The following is an 18,340-nucleotide window of genomic DNA, read 5'->3' as shown; positions in this document are numbered from 1 at the left end:
AGACTCAATCTCTAGCCTGAGGCAACCAACCAATGTGTCTCTCTCATATCAATGTTTCTCTCTTTCTCTCTTCCTCCCCCTTTCTAAAAACCAATGGAAAAAATATCCTTTGGTGAGGATTAACCAAAAAAAAAAAAAAATTGAAGATGTAAAGAAGTAAGAAGTATCTAGCATATTTATCAAAAATATTTCAAAGTATACATAGTATGACTAGACAGTGAAATCTGTTATTGCAATGTTTTTCATTTGTGTTTAATGTTTATGTCTATTTATATAATAATCTCTTGAAATAATATTTTATAACATGTGAAATAACATTTAAAACATATTATGTTTATTTTTTTATTTAAAAAAACACAAGGAAAAATTCATTATTCCATCACTGAGGTCTAATCACTCTTAACATTTTCATGTGTATTTTCTTCTTTTTGTAAAATATATTTTTATTTATTTCAGAGAGGAAGGGACAGGGAGAGAGAGAGATAGAAACATCAATGATGAGAGAGAATCACTGATAGGCTGCCTCCTGCATGCCCCCACTGGGGATCAAGCCCACAACCTGGGCATGTGCCCTGACCTGGAATCGAACCATGACCTCCTGGTTCATAGATTGATGCTCAACCACTGTGCCACACAGGTTGGGTTGATGTGTGTTTTCTTAATCTTGATTATGAGTTTTTTAAAAAATTTTAAAGCAGGGTTGGTGTGTGTGGAGGAAAGCAAAGAAGTGATGAACTTATGGTTTAGGATGATGGTATTGGGTGGGAGAGGGAGGAGAACAAGATGCAAGAGGGGAAAGTACAGGTAGGGAACTATTGATGTTCTTTGTTGTGGATGGTAGAATATCAGGTTTTCATTCATTATTTAAAATAATTCAATTATATGGCAATTTTTTAAATTAAAAATATTTCTAAAATACAAAAGAATCAATGAACAATAACAATAATTTAAGTAATACGAGAGATCAGTGACGTATCAGGACATATAATTAACATACAAAATCAATAGCTTTCATAGACACAAACAATAACCAGCTAGAGATAATGGTAAAGAAAGCCCCACCTACACTAATAAAAGACAAAGATGCTAATTGACTGTACCTTTGCTACACCCACCAGCCAATCAGAAGAGTATGCAAATTAACCCAACAAAGATAGCTGTTAGGGAGAAACTAAGATGGCGGCATAGATAAACACCGGGAAATTGTCGCCTCACACAACAATTGAAGAATGCTGCAAGGGTCAGAGCAAACATCGTCCAGAACAACAGGAAGGCTGGCTGAGTATAATTTCTACAACTAGAAGAAAAGAGGGGCACGCTGAGAGCCAGCGGAGCTGCGGAGGTGAAGTGCAGAGGTACGGCGGCGGCTCGCGCGCGCGGAAAGGGGGTGGCGCCTGAGGACGCGGCTGTCTTTTTGAATCACAAGCTCCCGACTGCTCTGAACTCCGGTTCCAGCGGGTCTCTGGGGACCCAGGGCTCATACAGGGAGAGGCTGGTCTGTCAGGCGGCAGCAGGCGAACTTGAGGGCGGCTTTCCCTCAGAGGTGCTTGCAGCCGTTACCGGGACACTGGGACGCACGACTCCGGGCGCGGAGAATCACCATAGCTGCTTTCTCCGCCCTTTGACTCCCTGAGACCCCGCCCCACCCAGGCTGCGGCAGGAGGCTTTTGCATGTGAATGTACCTAACTACAGCCCAGCCAGGCAGACCCGGAACTTCCAAGAGAAGGCCCAAGGCCCCACAGCGGCTTGCATTGCTTCACAGCTGAGCCTCTTCGTGGCTCCTGCTGTGTGGCCTCAGGCAGGGGCTGAATTAGCACCTCCTTAGATCCAGGAGCCACTGCACCCAGTGGTCAGAGGGGGACCATTCTCCCACTTCAGACACAGCTGATTCTCACAGCCAATTGGCCTGGAGGTCAATTCCTCCCAGTGATCCTACAACAACCAAGGCACCAAGAGTACACCAAGAGTGTCTACACCAGGTAACTGGGGAGGCTGAGCCACTGGGCCCTACAGGACACCTGGCACGCAGGGCCACTCTGTCAACACAGGGAAGCAGCCAAAATGCGGAGACAAAGAAAAAGGTCACAAATGGCAGAAACGGAGGAAAGCAAATGACTGGATATAGAGTTCAAGGCCACGTTTATAAGGTTTTTCAAGAATTTTATGGAAACCGCCGATAAATTTAATGAGTCCCTCAATAAGTATAGTGAGACCATGGAGGACATGAAAAAGGACCAACTAGAAATTAAGCATACACTGACTGAAATAAAGAATAATTTACAGAGATCCAACAGCAGACAAGAGGATCCCAAGAATCAAGTCAAAGATTTGAAATACAAAGAAACAAAAAATACCCAACCGAAAAAGAAAAAAGAAAAGAGATTCAAAAAATATGAAGATAGTGTAAGGAACCTCTGGGACAACTTCAAGCGTACCAACATCAGAATTATAGGGGTACCAGAAGGAGAGAGAGGGCAAGATATTGAAAACCTTTTTGAAGAAATAATGACAGAAAACTCCCCCTACCTGGTGAAAGAAATGGACTTACAACTCCAGGAAGCGCAGAGAACCCCAAACAAAAGGAATCCAAAGAGGACCACACCAAGACACATCATCATTAAAATGCCAAGAGCAAAAGATAAAGAGAGAATCTTAAAAGCAGCAAGAGAAAGACAGTCAGTTACCTACAAGGGAGTACCCATTCGACTGTCAGCTGATTTCTCAACAGAAACCATGCAGGCCAGAAGAGAGTGGCAAGAAATAGTCAAAGTGATGAATAGCAAGAACCTGCAACCAAGATTACTTTATCCAGCAAAGCTATCATTCAGAATGGAAGGTCAGATAAAGAGCTTCACGGATAAGAAAAAGCTAAAGGAGTTCATCACCACCAAACCAGCATTATATGAAATGCTGAAAGGTATTCTTTAAGAAGAGGAAGAAGAAAAAGGAACTCTTACCATTTGCCACAGCATGGATGGAACTGGAGAGCGGATAAATACCACAGGATCTCACTCATTTGTGGAATATAATGAACAACATAAACTGATGAACAAGGACTGATCCCGAGACGGAGAGGCATTGATTGGACTGTCGGGCCTTGGAGGGAAGGTAGGGGAGGGTGGGGGCAAGGGGGAAAGATCAACCAAAGGACTTATATGCAAGCATATAGGCCTAACCAATGGACACGGACAACGTGGGGGGGGGGTGAGGGGATGAGCAGAGGGGCAGGGGGGGTAGAGGGTACACATATGTAATATCTTAATCAATAAAAAATATTTTAAAAAAAAGATAGCTGTTAAATTTGCATACTGCAGGTGGGGCGGGCAGCACCAGACGCCACCCGGGGAGGTGGAGGCAGCGATCACCCCAGCCAGAAGCTTGAGGCCTTGGCAGGGGCAGAGCTGGCGATCGCACAGGGCTGGGGGTCACCTGCCCAGGCCTAACACCTCGCCAGAAGCCTGAGGCTGGGTAGGGGCAGAGCCTGCAATTGGAATAGGCTGGGGGTCCCCTGTCCAGGCCTAATGCCCCAGCCAGAGGCCTGAGGCCTGAGTAGGTGATTGGAGCAGGCTGGGGGTCCCCTGTCCAGGCATAATGCCCTGGCCAGAGGCCTGAGGCCTGGGTAGGGGCATAGCTGGCGATTGCCCGGGCCTGGGGGTCCCCTGCCCAGGCCTAACACCCCGGCCAGAAGCCTGAGTCTGGGTAGGGGCAGAGCCTGCGATCGCACGGGGCTTGGGGTCATCTGCCCAGGCCTAACACCCCGGCCAGAAGCCTGAGTCTGGGTAGGGGCAGAGCCTGCGATCGCACGGGGCTGGGGGTCCCCTGCCCAGGCCTAATGCCCCAGCCAGAGGCCTGAGGCCTGGGTAGGTGATTGGAGCAGGCTGGGGGTCCCCTGGCCAGGCCAAAGGCCACAGCCAGAGGTCTTAGGCCTGGGTAGGTGATCGGAGTGGACTGAGGGTCCTCTGCCCAGGCCTAATGTTCCTCTGGCCTGGGCAGGGGCAGAGCCTGCTATTAGAGCTGGATGGGGTCCCCTGCCCAGCCTTAATGCCCCAGCCAGAGGCCTGAGGCCTGGGCAGGGGCTGAGCTGGGGATCGGTGTGAACTACAGAGGAAACACCTTTTCTGACTGCTCATTGGCTAAGCTCCCTGTATGCCACTGGTAATATTCTTAGTAACTTGGGTAATAAGAATCCAAGAAGGTGATGTAGGGTTTTTCCACCTCACTCTTGGAAAAAAAAACCAAAGGTCTGCTGCTGGAGGGGCTAAGAAATATCATATCCTGTCCTAGCCGGTTTGGCTCAGTAGATAATGCCTCAGCCTGCCTACCACAGGGTCTGGGTTCAATTCTGACCTAGGGCATGTACCTAGGTTGCAGGCTCTTCCCTGGCCTGGGCCCAGGTCAGCGCTCATGCAGGAGGCAACGAATCAAAGTATTCCTCTCACTTTGATGTTTCTCTCTGTCTTTCCCTTTCTCTTCCACATTCTCTAAAAATCAATGGAAACATATCCTCAGGTGAGGATAAAAAAAATAATAAAGAAATGTCATATCCTATGAAAGACACATCTTGAAATGCCTAAAGAAAGTTGTCATTTTTTCATGGTGAAGGGACTGGAGTCCATGTTGATGAAAACACCTTGGTGGCTGCGGTGACTGGCAGTGGCTGCAGCAGTGGGGTGATGGGGCTGATGCCTTCCCCTGATCAGCCCGGTCGCCTCCCAAAAAGGGAGGCCAGACTGTGGCTTAGGACCGCTCCCCAAGGGGAGCAGGGAGTGGGCCTAAGCCTTCAGTAGGACATCCCCTGAGGGCTCCCAGTATGTGAGAGGGGGCAGGCTGGGCTGTGGGACCATCCCCACCCAACCCCCCAGTGCATGAAATTCATGCACTGGGCCCCTAGTTTATAATAACAAAAAATATTAAGTAATTAGGAATACACTACTAAGATGTGCAAAACCTGTAAGAGAAAATGCTGCTGACACAGAATTCATATTGAACAAAAGGAAAGTCATAGCTGTTTTTAAATAGGACAACTCAGTATCATAAAAATGTCAATGGAATATAATCCCAATAAAAATATTTGCAAGCTTCTTTTTATGGAGCTAGTCAAGTTGATGCTAAAGTTCATAAGGAAAAACAAACATACAGGAATAGACAGGAACAAAAACTAAAAAGGTGAACTAGTCCTACCAGGTATTAAACCATGCTGTAAGTCTCCTTAGTTAAAACAGGGTGCCACTGGACTAGACATACAGACCAGTAGAGCAGATCTAGGGTAGATCTACTCCTGGGCTAAATCTAAATAAATTTGGAAATACTAAAGGTGGCCTCATAAATCACAGAAGTGAAGATGGGCTTTTTAATAAATGCTGCTGGCACAATTAGACTGGCACTTGGAAAAAAGATAAAATTAGATCCATATCTCACACCATGCCCAAAAATAAACTCTGTACTGATCAGGGAACTAAAGGTACAAAAGTAAATTAAATAGAAAATAATTTAAGCTAGAAAAAGTAAGATGAATTCCTCTATAAACCCAGTGTAACACTAGAAAAAGCTTTCTAACACTAGCAAAATCCAAGGGCTATAAAAGAAATGGCTCATTAATTTGACTACATAAAAAAGATTTTAATTGTATAGTAAAATGAAGACAAAGACCTGCCAAATAGAAGAAAACCTTTACAGTATTTATCACAGATAAAGGGCTAATACCAAAATATATCTAAAGAGCTATCAAAAGTTGAGGGGAAAAGGACCAAACTCTGATAAAAAAAAATGGGAAGGGGGAGGTCGGGAAGAGATTAACCAAAGAGCTTATATGCGTACATGCAAACCCACAGAAACAGACAATAGTGCGGTGAAGGCCTAGGGGCAGGAGTGAGAAGGGGGGAACAATGTGGGGAGAAGGGAAAGGGAACATCTGTAATACTTTAAACAATAAAGATACATTATTATAAAAAGAAAAATGGAAAAAATATAAGAACAAGAAAAATAAATAAAAATAACAGTAACGAAATAAAAGTGCACCAGGCATAGATCAATGATGGGGATGTCACCAGCTGGTTAATCCAGTTATGTGCACCTGAGGTCCAATTAAAATGACAAGAATGTCCAGAATAGATTTTATGCTGTAATTGAAAGTACGTTTGGTCTTCTGGAGACCTAGAATGATATTAAGACACACTAGGGCACACTGACAAATCAGAAAAAGAAAGGAAGAAAATGAATTTCTTTTCCTCCCTAAACCTCACTCAGTTTCTGAATAACAACTCCTACACATGGTAAACTTGGCCACCATGATGCAAACATTGCTGCGTCAGAAGGTTTCAGTGTGAACCAGACAAACTTCCCCGTTCCCTTCTGCCTCTAAAGTTCTGTGTTTCAGATTGATGGCCTGGTGTGCCCAAACAGTCTGCTTAAATCCACCCAGTGAATGAGGCGAAGGACGACCTTTCCAGACACTTTCCTCCTAATTACACAGGAAGTTTCCCCTGGGGATACTTCTCACTGTGTTCAGCCAAACTCCAGATTTACATATTTGTTCATGTGTTTATTCCCTATCATTATTTATGAAAATGAAAGGTTTACTAGGGGGAGGAAATTGGGGTGAAATAAGAGCAGAAATAAAAAGTAACACCATGCGTAATATTAAAACACAAAAATGCACGCTTTTGGTTTCTGTCTTACACACATTTGGCTTGCAGTTTCCTAACAGCCAGTGCAGAGAGGGAAACAGGAGATAGAAGATGAATATGCCTATGAAGTCATTTGGGCCAGTTTTTCCAAGGAAGACCAGTATTTCTGCTCGTGTAGACGTACGTCCCCATGGTATGCTGGAGCGAGCAGGCTTCCACCAGCATGAGAGCCAATGGTTAAATATCGAGGATGTTTGCAAGTTGGCTGTGAAACCATGATAGCTGGAAATCTGCCATGGTGGGAATATTCAGCAAACACTACAGATCAAGGCGCTTTTACCCTTTGGTTTTGTTTGTTTGTTTCGCCTTCGGAGAGCACACCACTGCATGTTCCAGTGGCAGGGAGACACTATGCGAGGCCAGAGTTGCTGCAGGAAAAAGGGAGAGAGGCTCGGTGTGCAAGCTTGTTGAGTGCAGCAGAAACATCCCTCAGGAGAAGAGAGTGGGAATATATGCTCAGGGCCAGAGAATGACTGGAGGAGTATGTCTCAGCTCACCTATCCTACCTCAGTCCTGCTGGCTTTCCAATACTACCCTTTGGAATTTCATATGTGGGCTTACAAAAAATGCTATGCCCAGTGAGGGTCAGATATATCTCCCCATTCAAAATAGAAAGAGACTTGACTTGGGGTGCTGAACACCCAATGCACTATATAGATGATGTATTATAGAACTGTACACCTGAAACCTATGTAATTTTGTTAACCAATGTCACCCCAATAAATTCAATTTAAAAAATGTATCCAAAGAAACTGGGAGAGGCTCAGGTGAAGGATTTTATGTTTTCCTCTAGGTCAGCATTCCCCAAGCCTATGTTTCACAGCATGTCACAGGAGTCCTTGAAGGGAAAAGGGGAGCAGTGAAAATGTTCGATGCCAACATAGATTTGGGAATGAGCAGGTTACAGTAAGCAGTTATCTTTTTTTAACTTTATTTTGATGGTTGGCACTATTACAAATGTCCCATTCCCACCCGTTTGCCCACCTCCACCCAGCTCCCACCCACCTTTCCCTCTGGCTATCACCACACTGATATCTGTGTCTATGTGTTACGTATATGTGTTTTTTGGCTAATCCCTTCACCTTCTTTCAGCCAGCCTCCCCATCCCTGAAAAATGTCAGTCTGTCCCATGTATCCATCCCTCTGTTTCTATTTTGTTCATTAGACTCCACATATAAGTGAAATCATATAGTATTTGTCTTTCTCTAAGCAGTTATCTTTAGGAGGTGAATGTGCCCTTGTGTCCCAGAGTGCACAGCAATTCTCATATTTATTTTACCCCCAAAATATTTTGTGGTGGCACAGTTTGGGACACCAGACCAAAAATACACTCCCTTGGTAGTCAGGGCTCCTTGACAATTTTGAAAGACAATCTGGGACATTATTCCACAGAAATATTTCTTTCCTGCAGGACTTGAAGCTCTGACATTTTTCTTCTTTTTTAAAAAAAAAAATATATATATATATTTGTATTGATTTCAGAGAGGAAGGGAGAGGGAGAGAGAGAGATAGAAACATCAATGATGACAGAGAATCATGGATCAGCTGCCTCCTGCATGCCCCCAACTGGGGATCAAGCCCACAACCCAGGCATGTGCTCTTGACCAGAATCAAACCCAAGACCCTTCAGCCCATAGGCCAACACTCTATCCACTGGCCAAACCGGCTAGGGCTGGCATTTTTTTTTTTATGACAACATGACTTGCACGTCTGCTTTTCACCTGAACCATTTCATTAAGCCTGTGGGTGTCCACACATCCGTCAGCAGAGCTGACTTAAGGGAAACGTTTCAGGACATCAAATTTCTTAACTCACGGCCTGTGTGGGACACAGGCATTGGCCATATCAAAGCCCCAACGCCAGTATACATTTCAGCTCACAAGGTTCTGGAGCAGAGAATGTGCATTTCTTGTCATTTTTTAACCTTGAGTTTTTACTCCCACCCCTCAAATCCCATTCTGTTTTTTTATTCTTTTTCTGCCTTCCCTTTCTCCTGGAGCTAGCCCTATAGACTCCTACGATGGTTTAGCATGTCTTCAAACTCCACACATGCATTCATTCACTCAGTCACTTAGGGGGCCCCTCCAGGCCACAAACGAGACAGACCAGGCTCTGTCCTCAGGGAGCTCATAGTACAACATTTATAAGTGTTTGTTTCCTGTCCTACTTATTGTCTTTATTTGCTTTGTCTTGGCCGTTTCTCCCCACTTTGCTGGGTGCCCATGCTGCTCCCGCCCACCCTGGTTCATCCTCTCTCCTCCCTTTCCTGATAGCTTTTCCAATGACTAACAGGAACCCAGCTCAGCTGGTTTTTATCACGCTCCTGTCCTTGCATTTTTCCGACTCAATTAAGCCATTACCCAGGCTAAATGAGGCATGGACTCTCCAAAAGTCACACCTGTTGTCAGGGAGATGGAGGGTAAACCTGTGCAGCTGGCGGGCAGAGGCAAGTAGGCTGGAGGGAGGCAGTCGAGTGTGACCAGAAGTTTGTGTCCCCTCAGTGCTGACAGAGAGCCCTCATTTTATTTTTTATTTTTATTGAATTTATTGGGGTGACATTGGTTCATAAAGCATACCCTCATTTTAAACAACATGCCCCTTGCTTTAATACAGAAGGAATAAAGTCTGACACAGAACTGGGGAATGGTCACATTGGTGATGACAAATAAAATACCCCTAATCCTTTGGCAAATGTGCACTGGGTGTGCATAAAAACCCACATTGTGGACTTGTGCTCAGCAAGAGGTAAAAACAAACACGCTGTAATCTGAGCCAGGTACCCACACAGAGTTTTGGTTGAACTTGCTCAGGGTTTCCCCTGTGCACTCACATTAAAACATGCACCTTTCTGTCAGAGTGGCTTCCCACCTTACTGTTGGTATTCTTTGTGATGCGTGTGACAAAAGAGGGCACTGATTACAGCACAATCAACCAGAGACAAATCAGCATAGTTCCCTAAAGAAGATAAACCATCTCTATTGGGAATACATTTTGGTTTCATAATCACCTGTTTGCTAGGCAACCTAGAGTTTTTATGTCTGCAGTCTAGGAATTGAAAAATCATGGATTTTGAGCTTGCCACACCTCTGATTTACTGAGTGGTTTTATGTTCCGAGGTCTATGCCTCGGTTGCCTCTAGCTGAAATGTGGGCAAAATCATTCTGCTCTAGAATTACACAACTTCCAGGAATTGTAAAGCTCAGGGTGGTTTTTACTTGGATGAAACTTGAAATAGTGCAGTGTTCGATCTAACCTTGCCTTGCTATCCTCTGTTAATTTGCCCTCAGCTCTGGAGCTTGGATGAGCCATCCAACTTGCTGGACAAATGCAAGTTCAACATGTATTTTTTGAGCATCCATTCAGTACCAGGTTCCTTGTTCAATTCTGGGGATGCAACTGGGATCATGATGAAGCCCCTTCCTTTAGGAACCTTCAGTCTTATGGGGTGACCCCTTCCCTATTCCGCCCTAGAATTGCTCAACCAGCTTCTAGTTTTTCCTGATCATATTTCACTCATTCATTCAGAAAATATCTGTGCAGCATCTATTAAGTTCCAGGCACTGTGCTTGGTGCCAGGCTACAATGATGAAGAAAAGAAACAAACCATACCCTCAGGAAGGTTCCAGTCCTCACTTGAATTAATTCTCTCTCCTGGCAGCCACCAGAGAGAACATCACTCTTCCCTCTGTGCTCCCTCAACACTTAGTTTATGCCTCTTCCTAATATTTGCATCACTGTAATTATAATGCATCCTTTTCTCTCCTTTTAAGCCATGAGTACATTGAAGTTAACAATCTCAACTTTTTCCCCAAGTACCTTACACTCCCTTGTGTCTAGCACATAGAGGAGTTTAATAAATGTTTTTCGAGTGAATAAATAATCATATGAATTTAGAAATTCACAAATCTTTGGAACCATAGACCAGTCTGCCTTGACCTTTCATCCCACCTCTCTCTCTCTCTCTCTCTCTCTCTCTCTCTCTCTCTGTCTGTCTCTCTCTCTCTGTCTCTCTCTCTCTCTCTCTCGTATGAGAGAGAGATAGGAGGGGAGAAGGAGAGAGAGATAGAAACATCAATGATGAGAGAGAATCATTGATCAGCTACTTCCTGCACGCCCCCTACTGAGGATCGAGTCCACACCTGAGCATGTGCCCTGATCAGGAATCAAACTGGTGGCCTTTTGGTTCCTGGGTTGACGCTCAACCTCTGAGCCATATTGGCATGGTTCCTGGGTTGACGCTCAACCTCTGAGCCATATTGGCATGGTTCCTGGGTTGACGCTCAACCTCTGAGCCATATTGGAAGGGCCATTCCACATCTCTTGATTGAAGAACTCATTGACCCATCATCTGTCAGTACTGGAACACTCCTCACAATTTCAAGGACCTTCTGAACATAAAACCAGCTGGTCCACGGATCATTTCTTCTTCCAAATGTACCTGTCATTGAGATAAAGAACAAATAAAGCTTTAGCTTGTGTTTACAGTACTCTTTTTTACAGGAAGGCAAATATGATTACATATGATTTAAATGAAATAAACTTATAGCAAGGAGAACAAATGAGTTTATTTGTGACTATTGGATAGATATGGTTAATACAGCTACAGTAGGAAAAATATAATAACAGTGGCTTAAACAAGCTAGAAGCTTTTTTTCTCTGTCATGTAAAAGTCCATATGGAGGTTCTGCTCCATGAAAGCCTCACCTCATGGCACTGAGTTCCGTGGGATATGGCTCATGGTTCAAGATGGGCTCCAGCTATCACTTCACCTCCATGCAGCAGAATGGAGGAAAGGGGGACGAAGGGACAAACAAACACCAACTCTCTCTTAAGCAAAGGTTCCTGGAAGCTGCCACAGGGCACTTCAACTTAACATCCCATTGGCCAAAACATAGTCCTATGACCACACATAATTATAAAAGAAGTTGGGAAAAGTAGTCATTTTATTTCGAACAATCACTTGTCCAACTGAAAACTATTTGACTATGGCACAAAAGGAGTATAGATGTGAAGGATACAATTAGAAGTCTATCACAAATACTAAAACTGAAGTGTTAGTGATTATTCAAGGACTTTTGTATTCTCACTATTATAGGCTGAGGTGACAATAATGAACAATTGTTCATCCACAGTGTAACCAATCATGCTTGGTACTGCTCTGGTTGTCACAGGAAGGAGTGAAGAAGAAAGAAAAAAAGCTTATGTAATAAGGAAGTTGGGGTGGAGGTGATGCACTGAGGAAAGGAATGAAAGGAGGGAGGCAGAGTGGAAAGAGATGGTAGAATCAACAGGACAAAGTGATTGGATATTGGAGGAAAGGGAGAAGAGGGACCTAGAATGATTCTCAGCTTTGAAAGCAAATTAGACCCTGGTAACTGGACTAAAAAGGGTGGTTTGGAGACTACATTAGACTGATGGAGTTAACTACTGCAAATTGACCTGAAATCTCCCTTTCGTCTATTATTTCTTGCCATGAATTTTCTCTTGAATGGACTAATGAAGTTAATAAACTTTTCTAAGTAGTTAATCTTTCACAGGAAAAAATTAACAGGTCTTAGTGACTTACCCAAGCCAGTTATAATGTTCCCTCTCTTAATTCAGTACACTACACAGGACTCCTTAAAATTTAGTTCTTAGGGCATTTTTAACTCAATGTCAGAATTTCTCACTTGACTAAGCTGACTATTTGGAGAATCTATCCCCACAACTGGAAAGTAGAGTTGGTGCTGTTGCCCTCTTTACATTGTGAAGTTTAAAATACATTGAATGTTTAAAGGACCTGCCTCATGACTGGTTCAGTAAATGCTAGTTTCTGTCTCCCTCCAAAGTGCTTTTTCGAATGCATTCATACAAACATTTATTCAGTGGTTACTATTTCACACTGTGCTAAGTGCTGGGGAGAAAAAAATGAATTTAACCATTGAAAACAAAGTTATAATATTTTTTCTCATTTCTGGATGTTGAGGTAAAATGCAATCCTCTACACCAGAGTGCCTGCCCCCTGGACTGGGAGTTTCTGAGGGCAGGGAACAGGCAGGTGTTTGTTACTTTATATCCCTGGGCCTTAGCATGTGTGTTTATTAAATGTACTAGAGGCCTGGTGCACAAAAATTTGTGCACTTGGGGGGTTCCTCAGCTAGGCCTGTGCCCTCTCGCAGTCTGAGACCCCTCAGGGGATGTCCACCTGATGGCTTAGGCCTGCTCCCCTGGGGATCAGGCCTAAGCTGGCAGTCAGACATCCCTCTGGCAGCCGGGGGGCACTTGGGGGATGTCCACTTGCCAGCGGGGAGCAGGCCCGAGCTTCAGTCAGACATCCTTAGCACTGCTGAGGAGGCGGGAGGGGCTCCTGCCACCACCGCTGTGCTGGCAGCCCTCAGCCTGGCTTGTGGCTGAGCAGAGCTCCCCTGTGGGAGCGCACTGACCAGGGGGCAGCTCCTGCATTGAGCGTCTGCCCCCTGGTGGTCAGTGTGTGTCTTAGTGACCAGTTGTTCTGCTGTTAGGGTCAATTTGCATATTACCTTTTATTATATAGGATAGAGGCCTGGTGCACAAGTGGGGGCCGGCTGGTTTGCCCTGAAGGGTGTCCCGGATCTGGGTGGGGGTCCCACTGGGGTGCCTGGCCAGCCTGGGTGAGGGGCTGAGGGCCGTTTGCAGGCTGGCCATACCCCTTTCAGGGTGGGGGTCCCCACTGGGGTGCCTGATCAGCCTGGGTGAGGGGTTGATGGCTGTTTGCAGGCTGGCCAAGCACCCCAGCAGGGACCCACACCCCATGGGGGTGTGACCAGCCTGGGTGAGGGCTGTTTTCAGGCTGGCCACAGCCCCTTCAGGGTGGTGGGGGTCCCGCTGGGGTGCCTGGCCAGCCTGGATGAGGGGCTGAGGGCTGTTTTCAGGCTGGCCACACCCCCTTCAGGGTGGGGTTCCCCACTGGGGTGCCTGGCCAGCCTGGGTGAGGGGCTGATGGCTGTTTGCAGGCTGGCCAAGCCCCCCAGTAGGGACCCTCACCCCATGGGGGTGTGACCAGCCTGGGTGAGGGGCTAATGGCCATTTTCAGGCTGACCATGCCTCCCAACAATCCAAGCTCCCAGCCTCTCCTTTTTTTCTTTTTTTTTTCAGCAGGTATCTGGGATTTATTTATCTTCTATAATTGAAACTTTGTAGCCTTGAGCAGAGCCCAGGTTGGCTGGAAGCAGGCATCTGGGATTTACTTATCTTCTATAATTAAAACTTTGTAGCCTTGAGCAGAGCCCAGTGTGGGCCAAGGCAGGCAGGAAGCTTGGCTTCCTCCATTGCTGGGGGCAACCCAAACCTCCTGCTGGCTCCAGCTCCGTGGCTGCTGCCATCTTTGTGACAGAGTGATGGAGTGATGGTTAATTTGCATATTACTATTTTATTAGATAGGATGATTGAATGTATGACTAAGACCCAAGGAATAAAGCCAAAAAATCTAAAAACAGGGCTGGAGTTAGAGAACCAGATGGTCAGTATTGTTCAGACATTACTGGAGGCCCTTCCATGAACCCTGAGTATCTATCTGCTGGGCTGCTCATGCCATGTGGGGCTCAGCACCCTCTTCTTGAATGGCTGTTGGAGGAGGTGGGGATCTTAAGAGACAAGGGGCGCATATGACAATGATAAGAGCTTGACATTTATGCATATAATTATGATAAAGTTTGATGAATCTTTCAAGAAGGGAACTCCAAATACTTACCTGGCAGGGGAGATACCATGATCACGAAGGTGGTGTTCCCAGGGCGAGGCTTATCCATTGCACTCCAGATGTGCTGACCCCTGCGATTTCCCCAAGGGGGGGGGGGGAGAAGGGAACTCCAAGATCCAAGATATAAAAGACTATGACAGGTGGACCTACCTGGTCTGAGGGTTCAGGGAAGGCCTCCTTGAAAAGTCTGATAAATTGCTTATTGCACAACTGAGGTGTTAGCATAGGTGGAAATCCAGACGGTGTTTCACTCCCCAGGCAGTAGGTTCATTGGCCCAGGACTGTTTCTGCCCCCAGAGGAGTTCTTTCCTCCATTTACACAAAGGCCTCGAGGTTCACCATGTCTTCCTCACTGCTACCCCTCAGCCGTGCCTCTGAAGTTATGGACATCTGAAAGATAAGCAGATGTTTTCCAGACAAAGTTTAGGCCAGGTGGACCAATAAGGGGAGCATCCTGTATGAGGTCTGGGGGATATAAAACAAGCCTGTGGCCTGGCTGGCATGGCTCAGTGGTTGAGCATTGACCTATGAGCCAGGAGGTCATGGTTCGCTTCTGGCCAGAGCACATGCCCAGGTTTCAGGCTCAATTCCCAGTGCGGGGCGTGCAGGATGATTCTCTCTCATCATTGATTTTTCTATCTCTCTCTCTTCCTTCCCCTCTGAAATATTTTTTTAAAAAAATAAAAGAAGCTGGTGCATTTGAGGATCTGAAGAAAGTTCACTATGGCTGGAGTGGGGAGTTCAAGGGGAAGTTTAGCAAAAGTGAGGCTGGAAAGGTGCTCATTACAACTGGCATTTTCTGTGAATTTACTAGCTGCACTCTGCTAATGGATATCTATGCATTATTTTATTGAGATCACAGAGGTTAAGTGACTTGCCCAGAGTCATATGTTAGGAAATAGTGGAATTATGATTCAAAGCCACGTTTAACTTCAGAGCCGGTGCTCCAAACCACTTGTTCCGTGGCGTCAAATGATTTGCAACAGTGGGTTGCAAAGGGACATAACTGGAGGAAGGGAGGCCAGTGAGGAAATAGGCCAGGTAAGAAATGTTGGTGGACTTAACATGGCCTTGGAAATGGGAAGGAGTGGGAGGATTCCAGAGATATTTAGGAAGTACAATCTACGAGGCTTGGTGCTTGTTTGAATATGAAGGGCAATGATGAGAAGAGGGAGGAGATAAGGATAACCCTTATGTTGTGTCTTCGTGGATGGCATGTCATTTGTTGAGATAGAAAATGGTGGAGGGACAAGTTGGAAGCACCTGTGGAACATTCAAGTGCAGATGTCCAGTTGGTGGTTGGATGCTTGGGCCTGAAACTCAAGGGAGGCTGTGTAGCTGACATCAACATGTAATTGTTAACCCACAGAGTGGATAATAGAGAGTGTAGAGTGAGAAGAACAGAGAGTTCCTCCTAGGACAGCCATGCTAAAGCAGATCCAGCTGTTGAGCTTTGTAGAACATAACTGGACTCCTGGTTTACTTGCATCCTTTTCAAGAACTAGTCTTCAAAGGTTTGTGGAATGTCATGTTATATAAATTGTAACCAGAGATCTGTGTTGAAGAAGCACAAAAAAGGGAGGCTACCATAATAAAGAAAGAATAACTGGCCTTCCGACATTTTTGTTTGATTTAAAGTCAGATGTAGCCGAAACCGGTTTGGCTCAGTGGATAGAGCATCGGCCTGCGGACTGAAAGGTCCCAGGTTCGATTCCGGTCAAGGGCATGTACCTGGGTTGCAGGCATATCCCCAGTAGGAGATGTGCAGGAGGCAGCTGATCGATGTTTCTCTCTCATCGATGTTTCTAACTCTCTATCTCTCTCCCTTCCTCTCTGTAAAAAATCAATAAAATATATTTTTTAAAAAAAAACAAAATAAAGTCAGATGTAAACTTAAATATGACTCATAAGAACATATGTGCTCAATAAGGTATTATTATTATTATACAAGGAATTGCCAATTGCCTATGCATTAATTACACAGAAGGACAAATGGATTAAAATGCAGCAGCAACATCAATGGAGGCTTTAACTTATCAATGGCCTCTTTAAAATGTGGCCCTCACCTAGCCAGTGTGGCTCAGTGGTTGAGTGTCGACCTATGAACCAGGAGGTCACGGTTTGATTCCTGGTCAGGGCCCATGCCAGGGTTTCAGGCTCGATCCCCATTGTGGGATGTGCAGGAGACAGCCAATCAATGATTCTCTCTTATCACTCATGTTTCTATCTCTCCTACTCCCTTCCTCTCTGAAATAAATAAAATATATATATTTTTTAATGTGGCCCTCACAACTGAACACAGTCCTTCTCCTACATGAGCAATTAAACTTTGCTGTATCTTATATGAAGTGCTATAAAAATGAGATTCTGAGCCATGCCTTCCCCTGCTACCCTACGGCTTCTCTAAATAGAAATTCTGAGCCACCTTTGTTGCAGTCGTCATAACAAGATGGAGAGTTAGGCTTAGTTGAATTCATTTTGTCTCTCTTTTCTCTTAGAAAGGCTCACAGCAGTCTCTACATGATGTGGCTTCTAAAGATTCAAGGACCATCCACCTTACTAGTCTGCAATGGAAACAGCAGAAATGGAAATTCAAACACCACGACTTCCATTCTGTTATTAATCACTCTGTAGGCATGTGCCCCCACCGCAAGGAGTGAACTGCACCAAACTTCAGCACTTCTTGTCTCTCCCCCTGGAGAGGAAGCAGAACTATGGCGCTTTATAGCTGCTGTTTGATCCTCTTAGCATTTACCTGGCACACTTCTGCCTATGGGCCCGACCAGCGAGCTCAGAAGAAAGGGGACATTATCCTCGGGGGACTCTTTCCTATTCATTTTGGAGTAGCAGCCAAAGATCAAGATCTAAAGTCAAGGCCAGAGTCTGTGGAATGTATCAGGTAAGGGAAGGAGCCAATTCAAAAATCTCTTCTCTTCTGGGTGGTTGGAGAAAAGCTGTACCAAACCCAAAACAATTCTTCAAACTTGGTTTTCTCTTTTCAAAAATGGTGATTGGTAATCATGCTGAAATTTATTATCCTCCCACCCCTGACTTTTTAAAGAACTTTTTCCAAAAGTATATTATTATCACCTTCCTTAACCTGGACATGAGAGACCATTACTGCACCCCAAGTCTTGACCCATCTTCTAAGAGAGAATAGCACCTTCATTTTGAGATTTGCAACTTCCAAAAGTGATCCAACACTTTTCCTTGGTCTTCCTAGTAGCTGAAAAATGAAAGTGAAAAGTAGGATTATTCTTTAAAAGAAACTGGATTTTATTTATGTGCTAGTGAGAGCTCACAAATTAGATAACATTCTCACATGTTTCTTATGAATTCAGAAAAACTAAGTGCAGAATTTTACTGATCCTGATTATATCCTTCACATAACCCATGTGGACAGGAACCCCTTTGCTGCACCCTACTGGTCAGAGTTGTGCATGTGCTACATGCATACCTAAGATCAAGCAAGAAGCTTCACATTAAATAATATGTATTATATTAAGAAAGATAGCAAAATTAGCTTAACAGTACAGATGTTTTATGTAATCAAAAATTCAATAATATCTCTTCATAACTTTTCAGATTTTAAACAAATAATTAAATAACAGAAACATAAAGAAAATCACTAAGAGAAGAAATTAAAAGTTAGATCAGGACCTTAAGCACCCTAAACGATATAGTGGAGATTGTATTTCTCACCTCCTGTCGTAGAGTTCAAGTAGTACAGCCCACGATGCAAAGGGAGAGCCTGCAGAGTTGTTTTGGGCACAGATACACTGACTCAGCACATTTTTGGAGACTTGACTCTGAGCCAAGTCTTCAGAGGATAAAACTATGTCACTGACCCTATTTCTCTGGGTTGATTTACTTGATTTTTACTTAAAACAATGTCCTTTGAAGAGCAGTCCATGCTCATTTTTTAAAAAAGAGGAA

At 44.6% G+C, this 18,340-nt stretch overlaps 1 protein-coding gene and 1 pseudogene across 1 annotated transcript in view; both read left to right on the top strand.

Annotated features, from left to right (window-relative positions):
- The window catches only part of CASR (calcium sensing receptor), a 108,513-nt gene that overhangs the window by 43,376 nt on the left and 46,797 nt on the right, over positions 1–18,340 (top strand). The window contains exon 2 of the mRNA XM_059687681.1: positions 16,903–17,303. Within this exon, the coding sequence (XP_059543664.1) occupies positions 17,119–17,303 (185 nt within the window). The 5' untranslated portion in view covers positions 16,903–17,118. The remainder of the gene's footprint in view (positions 1–16,902; positions 17,304–18,340) is intronic.
- LOC132232272 (U1 spliceosomal RNA) lies at positions 14,388–14,522 on the top strand (annotated as a pseudogene).

Source organism: Myotis daubentonii, chromosome 3 (genome assembly GCF_963259705.1).
Source record: "Myotis daubentonii chromosome 3, mMyoDau2.1, whole genome shotgun sequence".
Lineage (NCBI taxonomy): Eukaryota > Metazoa > Chordata > Mammalia > Chiroptera > Vespertilionidae > Myotis > Myotis daubentonii.
Note: the sequence above shows the minus strand (reverse complement) of the source record. Positions and strands in the feature narration are given on the sequence as shown.